The following is a 19,699-nucleotide window of genomic DNA, read 5'->3' as shown; positions in this document are numbered from 1 at the left end:
GTTTCACAATATATTAGAGCATCGGAATGTTGGGAGCTCCATTGAAAACAATGGAGTGCTCCGGGCTTATAATGGCTGGTATATGCCCGGAGCTCTAACATTCCAATGTTTATTTGTTCACAGCTCTGGCTGTGAATGAAGGCTTCAGGGAGCCTGAGGGGATTCCAATACCCTCACGCTCCCATAAGGCTTTCTTCGTTCTTGTTAGAACATTCTGCCCTCTAGTGGCAGAATGTTCTAATAGCCTTATAGCCCTTCGTAGATGGGCTATACCGCTATTAAAGTCCCTCTCCCTTGTTAAAGGCCCTCGCCTTCGGCTCGGGGCCTTTAACGCTGGAGAGGGCCTTTAATAGCCGGTATTGCCCTCTACGAAGGGCTATAAGGCAATATTAGAACATTGGAATGTTGGGAGCTCCATTGAAAACAATGGAGTGCTCCGGGCTTATAATGGGGCCTTTAATAGCCGATATAGCCCTCTACGGCCAGCTATAAGGCTATAGAAAACGTAAATGTGTGAAAGTCAGTGCAAGTATGTTTATATGTGGTGGTGTGTGTGTGCATGACTGATGTGAGCCTGTGTATGTATGTGAGTTCAACGCCCATTAGGAAAACATTTCAGATATCTGCATAGGTGTACATGTATAGCAGGAATGCTCCTGGCATAATTCACATTGTTGTTGATGTCATATAGCATGAAATGGATCTCACAGTGACATTGGTTTTGTATACTGATTAGGAGGTGCATTGCTTCAGGGTCTTTTTTCACTGCTTTTAAGGCAGGTCTTGCTACATGAGCTCTTGTACAGACAGTTCAAGTGCCACCAGAGCTGAAGAGTCCAAGGTTGTCCCCTTGAAATACTAGTCCTCAGGTGAAGAGAATGATAATCACTTAGCAACTGGAAGCAGAGAGTGTGGGAACGAAGAGCTGAACAGAAAAGGGATGGATGGAATAAGTCACAGGCAGCCCAAAGGAAATTTTCCTAGAAGTAGCAGATCGGTAGATCATAATGTAGAGTTACTTGGGGCCTCTCTTAAGCTTACCCCAACAGAGATCCATTGTCTCTTAGGCCAAGAATGTGTCAGTGAATCAAGCTCCCTTTATCGGTCAGAGTGCTGCTGGATGAGAGGTGGAACCTAAAGTACATTGTACGTAGATGAACTACCAGTAGTCCACATTAGAACATGGAAATGTTGGGAGCTCCATTGAAAACAATGGAGTGCTCCAGGCTTATAATGGCTGGTTTAAAGCTCCAACATTCCAATGTTTCTCTGTTCTCACCTCTAGTGGCAGAATATTCTAATAGCCATATAGCCTTTCGTAGGTGGGCTATACCGGCTATTAAAGTCCCTCTCCCTTGTTAAAAAACCCAAGCTAGTTGCTTTCAACATTTTAGTGGGGGTGATTGATTTTGTTTCTCAACACCCTCGTCTAGTTCTCTTAAAAGCAACATAAATTAAGTGACAGTTACAAAAATATATTCAGTCAGGTTTTCTTGTAAAATTTGGGAGTTTCACAATATATTAGAACATCGGAATGTTGGGAGCTCCATTGAAAACAATGGAGTGCTCCGGGCTTATAATGGCTGGTATAAGCCCGGAGCTCCAACATTCCAATGTTTATTTGTTCACAGCTCTGGCTGTGAACGAAGGCTTCAGGGAGCCTGAGGGGATTCCAATACCCTCACACTCCCATAAGGCTTTGTTCTTTCTTGTTAGAACATTCTGCCCTCTAGTGGCAGAATGTTCTAATAGACTTATAGCCCTTCGCAACTGGGCTATACCGGCTATTAAAGTCCCTCTCCCATGTTAAAGGCCCTTGCCTTCGGCTCGGGCCTTTAACGCTGGAGAGGGCCTTTAATAGCCGGTATAGCCCTCTACGGTGAGTTATAAGGCTATAATATTCCATACTCTCCCTTTTAACCATTTGATATGTTGGTTCTTTTTTGCATGTGCATCATCGCACAGAAGCAAAAACCACGGCAGGTGTGCACTTGATGATCTTCTTTTTACTTATTTTGAGACGAGGAGGTGAGAGAGAAAGTAAAACACGTATTTTGTTACTTTTGGCATGGTTTATTAGATATAGGTGTTTACTGTCTGAGGGAAACTATGCTCTGCACATTGAAGGCGAAACAGGATATTCTGTGAACTGTGTAATAGACAAAATAAAGAACTATGGTTATCTACACACTGTACAAAATTGTTGTGCTCACCTATTTATGGCAAATTTTGCATATTTTCTTTTTATGTTTGGCTTGATAGTGCAGCAGATCTCATAACTCATGTTACCAATAGGCGGTTTTATCAATCTTTCATACAGAGCAACGCAGCAAGCCACCTAGCTGCGCTGTTTGAAAGGGAGAGGGCAGGAATGTGCTGTATTTAAGATTATACAGCGCATTTCCTTCCTTTCCTTGTACTTGCACATGTCAATTTTTTGGTTATTGTGCAGGAAGAGCACTTTTTCAGTACAAAAACAATCCTGAGGGGCGCTTTCCTATTTCTATGTGTGCTGCATAAGAGAAAAAATGAGGAGACATAAGGAAATTTCTCCTCGTTATGCCTCACCTAAGGAGGCGTAGCATTTTGATGCATTTCCTGGTCTACCACTAATAGTAAATCTGGGAATGTCCCAAAATTCATGGGTGGATGAATGGGAAACCCCCACTCTCCACCAATGGATTACTCCCTGGGACAGAGTAATGCAGGCAAGTGATTTGTGCTGCTGTGCATTAGTCTAGATTGATCAAGCCATGCAGGGCCACGCAAGGAGGTCTTGCGTGTAGGAAGGTGGATATCTGACTATATGGTTACCCCAACTTTTTGCCTAGTGTTTAGCTGGTTTTCGACTTAGTTGGCCTGGTATCCTGCTAATCAGGGCCCCAGGCTATCTGCTCTCACTGTAAAATGGACTCCATGTACTTTAGGTACATCTCCAATTGGATACTGGATCACCTTTGTGAGCCCCTGTATAGTGTACCATAGGTACCCAGGGCATAGGTGCATCCAAGGCCTACCAGGGGCTGCAGCATGTATTATGCCACCCCTGGCTGGCCATCCAAATTGACACAACTGGCTGATCACTCAGCCGGGGCAAGGTCGTGTAATCACCCCTTGCTTAGATATAGTATTCCTATACCTAACCTTATATATAGACACATATGCACCTATAAGTCACTCCTATGGCAGGCTTTGACAATCCTGAAGGCAGAGTGCTATGTGAGATGGTACACTAACATGAGCTGAGCCTGTCTGCAGCTTTCGGAACCATGTCCTTATAGCTGTTCTATGATATAGCCATTCCATATACTCTTAACTGCATTATAATCCTTGCGGTTAATGCTAACTTTAGTTTGGCTTTATCAAAACATGTTGTGTAAGGTGTCATACGCTTTGGAATACTACCCCCTCGCCAGTTCTGTTGACGGGGGTAGCATTCCACCCTTCTAGAGGGAGAAGACATGTAGCTGTAGCTTTACCCAGTTAAAGTTAAACAGAGCCTCACCATCACAAAATGGATGCTGCTGCCACAGACACAAGTCTGACCTCCTGCAGCTGGGAGCCTTTCCAGCGAGGGAGGCCTGGACAATAGATTTCCTGCCTTGGGAGGTGCTAGCACCTCCCCAGACAGGCTATAGTTATGTTATGTTATGTTATGTTATGTTATCAGATTCTTCTATAGCGCAACAGCTACTCCAGAAGGAATGTCCCGGCGCTTGTATTGGGGCAGGGTGGATTGAATGAAATGAGACACTGCCTGGGACACACAAGGTGCTCCATGCATAGCCCGGTTCAAACCAGTTTCTGGGGCACTCCAGCCCCAGCTCTGGCGCAAAACTGGACAAAGGGAAAGGGGTGTAACCACCCCCTTCCCTGGTCCCAGCCAAAGGAGGGACCTAGCAGGTGATCCAGCCCCTTTAATCAGTATAAGGCTAGGAGCTGAGTCTGGAGACTTTAGATTATCCTGAACTGAAAGTCTGAAACAAAACTCTGGACCTTCGACATTCTACTGCAACTAGAAGACTGAAGAATCTCCCTTGTGGACAAGGAGTGACCACCCTGTGCAAACAGGCACCACCTAGCGAATTGCTGGTTTGCTTTGTCGATGCTCCCGAAGAATTCCGATGACTCTGCTTCACAGGCCTGGACTTCCAGACTTCTCAGACGCTGACCCACACCTCCAGCAAAGCTGAGACCTGTGGCGGACACGAGAGACGTGGGACTGGACACCTGGCCATTTTGCTCTTTGCTAAACTGTGCAGCTTCTGAGGCGTCCTCGAAGTTGTGCATTGGGACTTGAGAAGCCTCAACACTGAGTCGTAAATGCACTGAAGCTCTGCCCTACACACACCACGAGTGCCACGTGGGGCCTGCTCTTGCATTTCCTCTTGATGCATCTCTGTGGTTGCTAGCCCGCTGGCTAGTGGCCATCACAAAGACTCCATTTTGAAACAACACTGCTTGCCTGGTTGCTCTGGGCTTGCTCTTGCTTTTCTGTAAAGGGGAAGCTCCACAGACTTTGCTGGACTGTACAAGAAACCAATCTTCACTTCCTGCGTGGGTTGCCTTTGCCAAGGCTAGTTGACTCCAATCGGAAGCCGACATCACCAACAGCGAGAGCCTTTGTGGGACAGTCCTTATCCAGCTCCCAATCATCGTCGACGTCTCCTGGTCCACGTGGCTGCAGAGACAAACTTCACTTCTTCCCCTGTTTGCAGCTCGACATCGCCTGCTTCCTTCCTGGTCACTGGCTAGTGACCCAGACTCTGTCCCCTCTGCTTTCAGGTTCTTCACTTCTCCAATCCACCCTTGGATCCATCCGGACATCTTCCTCCTGGTCGCCTGCAGCATCTTCTTGCAGCTCTCCATAGGAATCGACGACGAAACCCAAAACAACTTCACACCTATGCACCCGGCTTCCCTGGGTGAGGTAACTTGAGTACTCCGGTGCTCCCGTGGATAATACCTATCCAAGTGTCCTGTTCTAACTGGGTTTCCCCGCAAGTCCACCCGGACTGCCCGAAATCAACTAGTTTCTAACTTTTATGTTCCCATTGAAAGTCTATGAGAACCTGCGTATGTGTTTAGACACTGTACACGCATCCTGTGAGACTCCTACTTCCTAACCTGTTGTTGTTGAGTGTAGTCCCAGCGATTCCCTAGGCCCTAGGCCTATTCACCTGTTCTAAAGCGGTTCTTATACCAATTATTTAGTATATGGTTCGTGAGGCCCCTAGGGCAGAATTTTATTTTTGCAACTTATAGTATGCTTATTGAGTCACTTGTGCTGTATCTCAAACTCTGACCTCATAAAGAGTGCAGAGGGGTTGTGTTAGTAATAAATACATATATATTTGATATATACCTTGTGTGTAGTCCTTTCATTTGGTATTCAAGGGGTTATTATTGGTAAAACAATTGGCTTCACATGCTCTCTGAAGTATTAGCCTAAGGCTGCTTTGTAAATGTAAATGTAGTGTTTTTATATAGCGCACAAATCACCCCCGAAGGGGTCTCAAGGCGCTGTGCACATACCGCTGTGGAACCCTTCCTGGCCTTTCCCTGTGAAGTGCCCACTCCTGGGCACCCGCAAGGTGAAGCCAGGCATCCTAGCGCTGTTGGGGCCGTTGTGGAGATTAAGCAAGCTATTGCCCAGAGTTGCAGAGTGGGACCCATGATTAGAATAGGCACCGAGACGAGAATATCAGGTCCGGGAAAATTTAGCCCAAGACCCGCCGAGGCGGGAATTGAAACCTGGTCCAAGCCAGACCTTTGCATCAGGATCTGCCGCTCTAACCATTGAGCCACACTTCTCCACCATGCTACCACTAGGATAGCTGGTCTATAAGGTTGACTTTACAACCATCACCATAAGGGTTGTTTGGACTGATACAGGGTGCCCACTAGAATACTGGACATCACATATCAGGCCAACTTCTCACATTGCGTGTCTTGATAAATCTCACTTAGGTTTTGCGTCGCCCATGCGCCTCCTTGCGTGGCACAAAGATGACACACAACCTTGATTAAATATGGGCCCAAGTCTTTCAAATATACAAAGAGTGAGCTCAGGCCCTGCACAGAGTAGTACTGCCCGCTCACTTTATACCAACAGCTGTTTAGTATACAATTTCTTACTTGGGTGTGCTTGCACTGCAATGCTTAGGGACTATTATATATCCCAAAACTGTGCTGAATCATCACACATTTAATTATTTAGCTCATTGGTGCATTATATACAGAAAGCAATCTTTTTTTTTTACTTTTTGTAATTGGAGCACGCTTTTTTAAAAAAATACTCAGGGCTCTAAATACGTAAATACGAGCCAGACTTATTGGCTGTGCCAATGTTTTCTGTTTTCTCCCACCAGGGCATACTTTCATATAAAAAAATTATTCATTTTTTTTGTCATTACAACAGACTTTTTACTATAATTTACTCAGGACTCTAAATGCGAGCCAGACCTATTGACTTTGTCAGTGCTTTCTTATTTTTCTCCCACTAGGGCTTACTTTCTCATAAAACATTCAGTGTCTATCAAATAAACGTACTTTTAAAGGCTAACTCGCGACATTCTCATTAGGCCCTGCAGCCCCGCATTGTGATGAGCTCAGCGAATGCATCTGCTGATAAAACAACTCGTCAGGTAATTAGACAGATGTCTCATTTCACCTTCAATAAATTGAAAAAAGGCGGGGAGGGAAAAGGGCTCGCCGATCCGGGGATGATTTATTGGCCACCTTTCACCCCGAAGGGATGCAGCCATTTGTCATCGGGAGGGTCCTTAGCCCTCTGCTGCCAATCCGGAAAGGCAGGCCTTGTTCCCCGCGCGTGCTGACCCTGCTCTTTCCCCTCGGAAGACCCAATAATGAGATGAGGGTCCGCGGAGCCAGCTCAGCTGTCTAAGGAACAAGGCAGCTGAGCAAGAGTGATATTCAAATTAAATCACCTGTCACTGGGAGGCAGCTAGGCGGCACTGTGTTATCCTGCGTGTCTCCCTTCTATGCAGGGCACAAGTCCTAAAAAAAAGAAGTGGCGGGACTCTGACTTCACAACAGGAGGTGACGTCACGAAAGGTGGCTTGCACCATCAGACTCGTTGCCTCCCCTCGCTCACCCCTTAGCAAATGGAGCCACACATTCACTCTTTGGCCTCTCTGGGGAGAGGCCAAAGAGTGAATGTGTGGCTCCATTTGCTCCAGTTATCGAGCTTCTGGTAAAATAAGTGGGGGGACGCCGTCCACCCGCGTGGTACCCCGACTCAAGCCCTGCTTCTAGGTCGTTATGCAGTGCATTAAGTGCAGGGCTCGAGTCGGGGTACCACGCAGGTGGACGGTGTCCCCCCACTTATCTTACAGGGTGGAGGCCATCCCCCCTGTCAAACTGCTGAACTTCACCTTCTTGGTCTCTCTGGGACGAGATGGAAGCCACCGTTCGTGACGTGACTTCCGGTTGTGACGTCACGTGACGTCACTTCCGGTGACAGCGTTCCTCCACTTCTGTTTTTTAGGACTTGTGCCCTGAAGGAGTGTGTCATGCTTGTGTTTCCTCTCCTCTTGGCTCCACCAGTGACTATTGACCACGGTTGCTGAAACCTGGAGGGGGAGCAAGCAGAAATTGAAGCGAGGCTTATATGGAGGGGCATATATTGGAGTACAAAGGTAACCTGACGCCTCGAAGTGAAGACCACTTGTCTGCCTGATGTTAATGTTACATTCATGCGGCACGTGGCAATGTTCACTATAATGCAGGTTACAACTTTTAAAATGGCCCATCTGTGCACTCAGCATCCAGGGCCACTGGAAATAAGCAATTCTGCAGCTGTGTCATTAATTATGGATTTGCCACACTTGCCCCATAATCCATCAACTTCAGCATTATTTGCATATTTTAACCCCCCAAAAAAGATTCTAGGTGAAACGGATTAACAGTTTACCAAATACACCACCACACTTTTTGCCGTGCAGTGGTAGGTCAAGGCAGGTCAACTTTAGGTCGGTGATTGCTGTATGTAGGTGTGGAAGTGATACTAATGAGCTTAAACATTAGCTGTTCACATGAGTAAAAATAACAAAATAGTGAAATGATACTGCTTCAAAATGTGGCCAATTTTGCTTTTCTTTCTGCATAATTTAGCCAGCCGTGCTGCATAATTTAGTCATTGCCTCTAAGCAATTCCAGTGTCACTCATTACATCTGGCAGCCACTGTTTGCAACCCGTGAACTAATTTACTGCCATAGAGTTTAGGTAATCCAACTATAGATTTTTATATAAGAAAGTAAGACTTTAAGAGGTGCAGTTTTTAATAGCCTGGTGACTGTGCCCTTTGTTTTAACATGGGGCAGTGCTGAGTTTTCAAAGATAAGTGCTTCTTCATTTTGGTCAAGGTCGCCTTCTGTCACATCCTGTGATTTCTGTAGGGGTTAAAATGAGTGTGATGCCACATTTCCAACTTTTCTTTCTGATAAACTGATGCAGCTAACCTCTCTTCTCAGTCTCATACTTCAGAATTTGAAGATGCTGTGCAGATCTGGCCAGTTTTGTGAATGTGTTCCTCTGGGTGAAATTCCATGGTTATAGCAGAATGTATGTGGCTTTCAGCCTCCTTTCACAGCACACACTGACTATTTCAAATTGACAAAAGTTTGGTGCAAACCCATTTCAATCAGGTAATTTGTAGATGCGAAACACAGAGACTATAGTGAATCAGCAGAGTGTGTCGCTTACACACTTCGCGAAAAAAAGTCTGCCTAAAATCAGTACTTCTGTCTTGTCTGTGTTCAGTGACAGGGTCATGAAAGTACCAGCACTGTCGCCTCCCCTAGTCCCTTTCTCTTAACAAGCATTTCAAATGCAATAAGTCTCGCATTTACGAGCGTTTGAGCTAATGGCATTGTAAATGACAATGCCTTGTATTTATGTGCCGTTATTAAAAATGATGAATAAAAGGCATTGTCATTTAACCCCTTCCATGCTGATGACAGCCCCCGGCCATCATGCATCACGGTGCTTGTGTGCTGATGAGGGCTGGGGGCCTTCATGAACCCGCCCACTCAATAAAAGTGGCGCACAGGCGCAGAATTGCGGCCGCGCCCAAGGGGTTAAAATGCCAATAGCTTAAACTCTCTCAAATGCCAGACCTATTACATTGCAAATGCGTTCGGCTAAATTGCAGATTTTAACAAAAAAAACTGTCCTGTGCAGCGGAAGGCTCTTCATAAAAGTAGACTTGTCATCTTTCCGTTGCTTATTGCTGTTTTTAGTTGTTAAACTTGGACCAATGAAATTAAATCTTTCCCCAGACCGTGAGCATAAATGTTGATGTAATACTATCACAAAATGTGCCACATTATGCTGCATAATTTTGTATTTTTTTGCCGCATAATTTAGTCAACCTTGCTGCAGAATGTGTTCCTCCTCTGCCGTATAATTCTACTGGATTTGAATATATTTAACAAAGGGTTATGAAAATTTTAATTGGAAGATAAGTCCCATACTTTAATGAACTTTCTAGGGAAAGATATGAGGTAAAGGAAATCGATATGTTTAACATATTCTCGAGGAACTATGTCGCAGGAAGAGAACAGATCTATGGATCAGAGAAGCTTATGTGACAAAGGGTTGGCTACCAAAGCTTTGTTATTTTAAGTCTTCTCTGTCTAGAAAGGCGGCTCCCTCCTTGAACAAATCGCCTATAAGTGTTTCCCCGAGGACTAGAGGTAAACACAGGAGAGTGCTAGATTATTAACACCAACGCAAGCAAGGCACTTAAAATGCAAATGAGAATACAGGGTATTAACATAATAACATCCCTCAGCTAATCCGTGAGCACATTCTGCAAGTCCCTGAAATACGCTACAAAGCATACTGGCGATCTCGACAATCTACCGACATTTGGTGACCAATCACTGTGATTGTCCTTATAGCACATTTCTAAAAAAAAAAACACACAAAAAAACGATTTTTTCATTAAATATTCATGAAACATTTATGATGCTTTCAGTTTGGCTTAAGGCTTCAATGGAGTGAAAATGTTTAAATATTCGCAAACTACCAAATATGAAAACGCACAGTCTTTCTTTAAAACCAACACATTCGTCTCAGACTGGTAATATTGTACAGAATCCTGCTAGGAGCGTCACTCACCCACATTTTAAGTCTGACCTCTTAGCAAAGGGTCTGAGCCAAGTCCCCTTTATGTCTATGGCAGTGGCATAACATCATATCACATCTTGTGTAAAAGTCATTCAACCAGAAACTCTGACTCCTAGGTCAAAATACTTTAAAGATTATTTCTGTTACATCATTCCATCGTAAACCACGTTGGTGATCTCAACACGCCAGCTGCAGATTAAAGTGCCAAGTCACAAAGCAAAATAAATATAAAAATTGTTTTATAGAATTTCTTCAGAAAAAATAACAGTTGATATGAATCTATTCTGAATGATTCTTTAAATGTAGCCGTATTCACAAGAGACACTTCGATCATACAAAAGAGAATAATTTGCTTTCAATGCTTGAAAATTCACATCATTTCATAATAAAGCTGAAAAGCGAAATTCAAAAATATCAAAAGTAAAAAAGAAGTACTTAAAGGGATAGCGCTGTAAAACTGCGCAGTAGACCTTGGAAGGTTAAAAGACACTGCAGTTTCTTCTACTTGCAGTGCAGAACATCATATTTGCATGAACTGACACAGGAGTTAGGAGGGAACACATAAGTGCAAAAAGTAGAACCAACTTTGGGTTCTACTCTGAAAGAAACCTAGAATGTGCCATTCCTTGACTGTGCCGTGTTCAGTCGCAAGTTGAACCTACGAGAACAAGCATCACAGACCATAACTACATTAGCAGACTCTCGGGGTGCATGGGCTCATGTCTGCCACTACGAAGCACCGGAGGGGATGGACGTAGAGCAGAAGATCTACCATGGTCCAAAAGAGAATGAGGTTATTTGAGGGTTCTGAGAAGTGTGTCTGGCTCTGCGACTGAACTCCCTTCCTTAGTACTCAATGTCAACTTTCAAAGTTTCAAGAGAGGTAATGGAGAACAGCAGCTGTGTTCCTTGTCAGCAGGGGCGGCCTTAGGCATGGGCAGGCTGTGCACCTGCACAGGGCCACCAAACCCCAGGGGCCACCACGCCAATATATATCCTTAATATATTAATCCTCTGAGGATGGATACATATTTGCGTGGCGGCCCCCCCCTCTTCAATGGCCTCCACGCTCCGCCCTGGCCGGACCCCCACTTCCGAGGCCCCCTACCTATGCTCCCTGCCCAGGGCCACCATGAGCCTAGAGCCGCCCCTTTTGTCAGAAAGTAAAACAAATGAATCCGTTATTGGCCTCCTTCCTTACTCCCTCCCTTGCTGCCTTGCCTTGCCCTGCCTTCCCTTCCCTTCCAGATCTACCCATCATGAACTTCGTTTTTAAATGAGAAGTTTCAGAACTTCTGTGAAGGAATGCTATACTTGGTATGGCATTACGACCATCCAGCAGTGCTGCTATAATTATATTGGGACATTACTGCCCCTTTCCATACATTGGGTATACATACAATCGCAAATGCCAGTTGTTACTTTTAGTGGGGTAGCTGGGGGGCTTTGGGTGCACTGCCAAGTGCAAGGCAAGTTTTCTTTCCCTCATCATCGCCTACCCTCACCGCTCTTCGTATACATACATACATATATAGATCTATGTATACACACACATACACACATTGAAACATATCATTTTAATTAATAGTACATGTATGTAATTAAGAGTAATATTTTCAATTTAAATTCAATCCTTATATACTTCAAGAATTTCTCCATCCCAGAACTTTAAAACCCCTTACTACCCCATAGTCATTATCCTAGAACCCTAAAAAGACCTTTGCTACCCTTATACACTACACACTTCTGTACCCTTAAAACCCCATACACTTGACATTTCCAGAAGAAAATCTGGAAAACTGTGCTTTGTACAGTTTACGAGCCATACTCCTGGATATGTTTAAGAATTCCGAAAAAAGTGATAAATCTGCATCTAACATAGGCATACTCCTGTGGATTTACTACTTATTTTAGCCAGCGCTAGGAGTGGTGACTACCTGGCCTGTGACTACTACAGTTAGTTTCTCGTTGGTATGTGGGACAGTGGCGGCTTCTTCGCTGAGGCGGAGGAGCGTCGACACACTGCTTTAAGCGGAACATCGTTTACAACGCAGTTTTTACACCGCAGTGCCTTTACCCCGCAGCTATTATAACGCAAGTCGTTACTACGACTTGCGCTGGATGGCGCTGTGGGATAAGGAATCTTGCAATTTTATATTCCAACACCTTCCCTACTGTTACGGGGACTGGTGTTGGAATATAAAATTATAAGATTCCTAAATCCACGCCCTCCAACGCAAGTCGTTGTAACGACTTGCGTTGTAAGACCTGCATGGTAAAGGCATGCGTTGTTACAACATGCGTTGTAACAACGTACATCCCTGCTTTAAGCAGTGAAAATGAAGGAAAAATAGAATGATAATAACTGGACGTTATTATCATTGTATTTGTTCCTGCGTCTCTGCGGGCGAGGCTGCTCTGCTCTCGGAGCAGGGGAAGGAGTGGTGGCACTCTGTAAAGTGTGCATAAATGTTTGACCGGCCATCTTGGGCCGGCCAAACAGGCATGCGCACTTGGTATGTTCTCCATGCAGGGGGCATTATAGCCTGCATGGAGAACATGCCCAGACCCCATTCCCCATCTGAGCACGGAACAACGGCACTCAGACAAATCACAACACTGCATTGCAGCGTTGTGATTGGCCAGGGGAGCCTGGCTGCTAACTCTTCCGGCTGGAGCGGAGGAACGACAACGAGGGATGACACGGAGAGACACAAGGAGGTACGTTTTCTTTTTTTATCTCTCCCCGCCTGCCTCACCACCCCGATCCTTGCCAGCCGCTACTGATGTGGGAATCTGTAAAATGTACCTATAGAGAGAGAGAGCAAGATGAGTAATAACCAATTGGAATCTCCTTACCTTCAGAAAAGAATCCAGGGACCCATTTTCCATGAATTCTGTGATAATCATCACAGGTTTACCTGAAGAAAAAAAAAATCCAAACGTCAATTAACAGCTGCCATGTCCTTCTGGTATATCCTGGAAATCCAGACAGTTATATGGGTGAAATTACAGTTGTGCCACATAACATCACATCACATAACATCAATTGTGGGAGATATAATTCAGCACAGTTTGCAGAAAATGAGGCCATATTGTACATTTTAGGAGATGCACAACATTTGCTACATGCAAAAGAGACAACATTTATGATGCCAAAATATTACGCAACATGGCTCTACATCGGATGATGTTTCCTTCTTTATTGTAGGCAATGCTTTCCTTCAATCAGGAACCCGCACAATACAAATCAGTCACAGCCCTCTTAAATTTTAAAGATGTGCGAACATAATTATTTAACTAACATTTTTTTGATTTTTCACAACATTGACTGAAATTCCTTTAATGCTCCAATTGATAAAGCCTTTCTCTCATGGCCAATCATTGCAAAATCAGTATCTCTGCTCCAGGGACTTGACATTACTGATCCTACATGTAAACACAATGGCTACCATTACCTTAGCCCTAATTACACATATCACCATTCATTAAGTTAATTGATCTTTGTTATCAATTAGAGCCGCTCATACAAATAATATATTTCACCCTTGATCTGATAGAATCCAAATCTAGGATGGCTTATATATGAAATGGTAAATGTATGATATGGGTATCTAAGAGTAAGTATTGTGTTTATCCGATTAACATATAGGAACCGCAGATTAAGAGACATAGCACTTTGCTATCACCCCTCTTGCACCATTTGCAACGTCCTTATTGCACCAATAGGAACACACATAATACCTTGTGTCCTCCACAACCATTCAAAGTAGTGCCCTTCAAACTTCTGGCCCGACATTTAAAAACACACCAGACATCCCGCTACCCTCCCTGCCAATCCTTGTTAATCCCCTCCCTGATCCTGTATGACTATAAGACCCCAATAGCTGGAGTCCCGCCACTCTACCACACCACCGCCTGAGCATTACCTCTACCTTCCCTGGTAACTGCTGTGCTGTCTGCATTCAGTATGGCAGCAGGAAGCATGGATGCCACGCAAACTGCTGAGGTGTCCTAGGTCAGATGGAAGATCCTATGAACGCCGGTCTGTGCAGACCCATGGCTGAGTGGATACATGGATTTTCTGGTGAAAGATGGGCACCTTCACTTGACTGCTTCCCTTTGGTCTTCAGAGTGGGAAGTAGAAACTGGGAAATTATTTTCCATTCCTTACTAACAAACACCTACTTATAGTTCTGAAGGTCCGAACAGTTACACACGGCAGTAAATTCTTTTCAAAATTGGCCCTTACCCTTTGGAACTCTCTGCCCATACATCTACGAATCGAGATCGAGCATTCAAAGTTTTGTAAATCTCTTAAGACCTGACTATTCTAAACCATCTTCTCTGTCTGTGCCTGAGTCTCGGCAAAGCGCTATGAGACCTCTGGGTGATATATGTGCTCTACAAGAAACAGTACATAGATATAGACATAGACATAGACTTTGGCTGGGGTCTGACCCGGGGTAAGTGAGATAAGACTTGTGAAATTAGTGCTTCCATTGGTGATGTCTTAACAATGAAAAACAACTTCTGTTTTTCACTGTTGTGATGATACAGCAGTGAATAACTGATTTCAAATGATGCAGTCACACAAAACCAATGGAATTGTACTGGAGAGTCAGCAATGCGGTTGTTCTCCGCTGAACCGTTTAGAGTGACATCATGGGCAAGAGCGAAGGCCGAGTTGTCCATCATATTATTCAAAACCCCCAGGTTGAAATAAATGCCCGTGCTAATTTGTACGTGGCCAGTTCCCTTCTCCATTCCACAGTCACCTCCCAGAATGTCCTCATTGATAACGAAACGAGGGAGGCGGGGAGCATGCAGGTAAGATACAAATATTTGTTTTCAAGTTCATTCTTTCGTGCATTAATTGTTAAATATTTTGTGCTAAAAAAATTTGTGGCAATTTCTAAGAGCGGCCTAATGACAGCTAAAATGTTACCAAAAAATCATTAAAAAATGATACATATATACATACATTCATGAGGTCTCGTTCAGAACTCTTAATCCACAAGTCTGTTCATCATCTTGCTATCCTCTGCGCCCCCCCCCCCAGCAAACTGAATGGGGCACTGGATCAACCCAGTTCATCCATTGGCTGTCTTGCACTGTGAGTGCTAGCATCTTGCCTGAATACTTGTCCACAGCGGTGTTTAAAGCAGTGCCCTCCAGAGCTAGTGAGCCTGGCCTGCTGCCTCTCTCGTTCATTTGTGTATTTTATTTTTGCATCCTACTTATGTCTAAGGAAACAAATACATAGAAAAAACCATAGCAAACAATGCATGCTTGGCAATGCCAGACCAGATGGCTTTGCGCATGCTTGTTGTTTACAGTTGTACATTGCAGGTTTCGGTTAAGACTGCATAACAGAGAAAGAGTACTGTTTTGATCTTTATCTCGGGTATTATTTATAAAAATAGGTATCTTCCCATAAGGGCTTATGCTTTATTGCGGCAGTATGTGCGAGGCCCCCTTTGTTTTTTGAGAAGCAAGCTATAAAATTGTTTTTTTGTCTGGTACTATTGTATAGCGAAAGTAGGTCACATTTTCACTGCTGTGATATCAGGACAGTGAATGGCTGCATTTTGAAAAGATTATTTAAATGACTCTGTATATATCCCCTGTCTAACAAAAGCTACCGCTGAGGTTCTTAATCCCTACCTCTGCATGAACTAGGGTCTGTGATTACTGATCTCAGCCCAAGCTCACAGGCGCGCCACATAGCATTAAATTGTGCACTTATTAATCTCAGTCTTCGATATTTATAAAACCATGCCGACCAATACTGGCCTCCAGTTGACAAAGATCAACCCTAATGCTCTTTGGATCACTGAGTAATTATGTTAATTTAATCTGCAGCGCGGCGCGTGGCACCTGCTTGGACTTGGACAGGCCCCTCCGCGCCTGGGAAGCGGCCATCTTAATTCTGAGCTCATTTGTCATGGGGCTGCAGTAACGGCTCTTTAATGGACTCTGCCTGACATTTTGGGCAGTGGGGTCAGTCAAGTCACATTCACGTTGACCTCTGTCACCAATGACCTTCAATGGTGCTGTGGGTTTCACAATGAAATCCCAGCCCTTGGGGCTTTGGAAGGAACCTCTGTGACAGGAGGGGTGTGGTTATTTATAGCAAGGGAACGGGCATGCCCGATTCCCTGTCACACAAAGGGCCTGTCAGCCTCTCCGTGGTGTTTGAATCTTGCCCCCTGCTAACAATAAACATAGATGTGCCGAGCTCCTTCATAGCAATAGCTCCCTTTCATCTATTGTTGCAGTGTCCTCTTTCACCTTTTTTTCACTGTGTCCCTTCCCTTACTCTCTCTCTTCGACTTCACCTTTGGCAGCCATTTCTCCCACTTTGTCTTGTATGCCATTCTGTCCCTCAAACGTTGTGCATTATTACTCGATTACTTCCAACTTGATTTGCTGAATCCCTCTAACCCTGGCTCTATCACTTTATCCCACTCCTCTCCAGACCCACCATCCCGCCTCTGTCTTTGAGTCACACTACTCTGGGCCTGATGTGCCTACATTAAAGTACAATTATTTCAAGTTGCATTCAACAGCTGTTTCGAAATTGCATGAGCTGTTTTTATATCTTTTTGGTGACAGATTATGTTTTTCGACTTTGGCTGTTGGTTTTATTTAACCAATGTTTATGAATAATCCAGTGTTTGTACAAATAGATATAGATGTATTTCAACAGATAAATGTCTGCCTCAATCCCTTCTCCTATTTTTCACTCCTCTCTCTCTATTTGCCCTTCACTCCACTTGCCTACCAGTGCCAAATTGTATTCACCTCAGAAACCAGGAGACGGTGCTTAATTTGTAAAATAAAACATACGTCCAGGGCCTCAAAGGTTTGCTCAACGGTTTGCTTACGAGTCCACTGCGTGTGTAGACAAATGCCGAATAAAAAGGCTGTATTCTTTTGATTCGGCTTCTTGCCTTCATCTTCCACCACCCTACACCTCTTGGCAAGATCTCTCACTCTTCAAATTCTTATTCATCACTGATTCCTCCCTTTGTCACTGTTTTCCTGTGTTTGCTGCATTCTTTTTTCTTCTTTTCAGCAGTTCTCTTTCTTGATGTGGGTCAAAATCAATTGATGAAAAATAAGTTCCTGTCTCCAAAAATGCGTTCTGGTGCCCACCACCAGCGACTACAGACACAACTTAAGCACTGGTGCTAGGATTTGTACCACACTAGGGAAAGGGAGGGTTATTCCACTTCTAGAAAGGAAGCCCTTTTTCAACAGTAATGGTGGAGGAGCGTCGCCACACTGCCCAGAGCCAGCAGATGATAAATAAAATGAAATAACACAACCTTCTTATCATTTCATATATCGCTGTCTGACATTGCAATGAATATTTGGTGGGGCCAGTCTGTACCGGGCATGGCAGGGAGGAGGATTAGTGTGCTCTTACAGTGCGCATGTCAGTTTGGCTGGCCATCCTAGGCTGGCCAAACAGACAGGCTCAGTTATGTTTCTCCAACCCATCTGTTTTGCACAGGAGGGTTGCAGAAAAACCACAGGCTCCCAGGCTCTATCTGAGCAGCAAACAAGGCTTCTCAGACCAGTCCCGGTGCTGCTCTGATGCTTGAGAGCAGTGTCTGGACTGGGTGGAGAGCCTGTGCTTTGAGGCCCATCCACTTCCGGGACGCACAAGAGCAGCAATGAGCGGGAGCAGAGCGGCAGGTAAGTCTTTTTTATTTTCATTTCTGTACACCCAAGCTCTTCATTCTCCCAGCGGCGGCCTTAGGCATGTGCAAGCTGTGCACCTGCACAGGGCCACCAAACCCCAGGGGCCACCACGCCAATATATATCCTTAATATATTAATCCTCTGAGGATGGATACATATTTGCGTGGCGGCCCCTGGCAGGGATTTTGCGGCCTCCGGCTCTGTTACACTTCCAAACACCCTGACCCCCCCCCCTCTTTACTGGCCTCCGTGCTCCGCCCCGTCCGGACCCCCTCTTCCGGGACCTCCTACCTACGCTCCCTGCCCAGGGCCACCATGAGCCTAGAGCCGCCCCTGATTCTCCCCTCGGCTGCCCTACCTTTCTTGATAGGTGGTGGCTACCACTGCTTTTCAAGCTTCATATAGCAGCCTGGAGCCCGGCTGAGAGTGCCCGTGATGGCCGTCTGGATGAGGCTAGCTGTTGAATGAGCCCTGGGTGCTTGCAGTCTATTGACATTCGTTTTTTGTGTCTTCCCTTGCTGTCTGCAGGGATGATGTAAAGATCTCAAACCTCTGTTTTCGTGAGAGTAATCTGGCCCCACATGCTCACGACGCACAAGGATGCTGACTGGTCTTAGCGCTAGAACTGGCTAATTCTTTCCCTCTCTTAATCTCTTATTGACATGTGATGGATATCTTGTCTTCTGTGTCACATTCTGTCTGTTGACATCAGTGTCACAAAGTCAAGTAGTTGCAGCTAGGGGTATCAGCTGCTGTCCCTGGCTTGCCCTTTGCTACTACTGACTCTGCCATTGCTAACCCTGGTCTTAGTCTTGTAAAAAGGAACTCTAAGACACTCATTTTATCAATACCGCACCTAGTGGTATTAGCATGTTATGGTTAACTCATGGACAGGCCCTAACAGCTCTGTCTACTTTCTGTAGACTTCCCTCTGTGCCATTCCCTCAGTCACTCATCAGCAAAAAAGAGGCTCTTGAGGGGCCTCACGATGAAGCAGGGCCAGGACACCTCCGGGTAACAGTCGCGCTCTAGAAATGTCAATAACATTAACATTAACTCTTCTGTGTCACTGATTGGTCAAGAGGTATATACATTTGCCTCCACTCTCCCCAGCATTTTCATAAATTGATGGCTTTGTGGACAACGTCTCACTGTCTGAAGCTGCCTTCAGCCGAGCAGGCCGCATGCCTCTAACATACACTCAGCACATTACTTCTATCAGACGCCCTAACGCCGTTGTCTTCTCGTTGTATGTGTCTCTATTACCAGGAGAGGCTGCAGGTGTGTAGAGCCGATGCCCTTTTCTACGGCTCCATTTACAAGGACGTGCTGCCTCATTCTCAGACTGGTAAATAAAAGCGGCTGTCAGCGGTGATGAATAGGCTTCATTTCCACGTGGAGCCTACTCCTGGCAGGAAAGCATGCCGTGGACAGGGAAGGTCAGCAATGCTGACCGCAACCGTAGGCCACCCCAAGAAAGCAAAATATGTACAGACATGGCCCGTGCAGGTAAGAGCGGTAGGGCGGTGGGGCAGGGTGGGTGAGATTTCGACAGATAACCAGGAGGGGAAAATAATTATTTATTTCAATTTCACTCGTGGACTTCTGTCAAATCCCCTCCGACCTGGCCCCACCGTTCTTACCTGCACAGGCCATGACTGAATATGTACAAGCTTAGCCACATAACTCCTTAACATAAGAGCCCCCCCTTCCCTATCTGAAAGACAAAATGTCACTACCTGGGGCTTTAGTTATGAGGTGTGTGCAACAGGCTCTGAAAATGTCACATATCTGGGCGAACCAATGGAGAAAGGCGAAGATTGTTCAACA

General features: G+C 45.0%; 1 protein-coding gene across 2 annotated transcripts in view; it reads right to left on the bottom strand.

The window, feature by feature from the left end:
• Nucleotides 1–19,699, bottom strand: part of LOC147683468 (ephrin type-A receptor 3-like) — a 522,416-nt gene that overhangs the window by 50,181 nt on the left and 452,536 nt on the right. For both annotated transcript variants that reach the window (XM_086943881.1, XM_086943880.1), the window contains exon 12: nt 13,016–13,077. In XM_086943881.1, coding sequence (XP_086800007.1) covers nt 13,016–13,077 — 62 coding nt within the window. The remainder of the gene's footprint in view (nt 1–13,015; nt 13,078–19,699) is intronic.

Source organism: Lissotriton vulgaris, chromosome 11, assembly GCF_964263255.1.
Source record: "Lissotriton vulgaris chromosome 11, aLisVul1.2, whole genome shotgun sequence".
In the NCBI taxonomy this organism is placed as follows: Eukaryota; Metazoa; Chordata; class Amphibia; order Caudata; family Salamandridae; genus Lissotriton; species Lissotriton vulgaris.
This window is presented reverse-complemented; position numbering and strand designations above follow the sequence as displayed.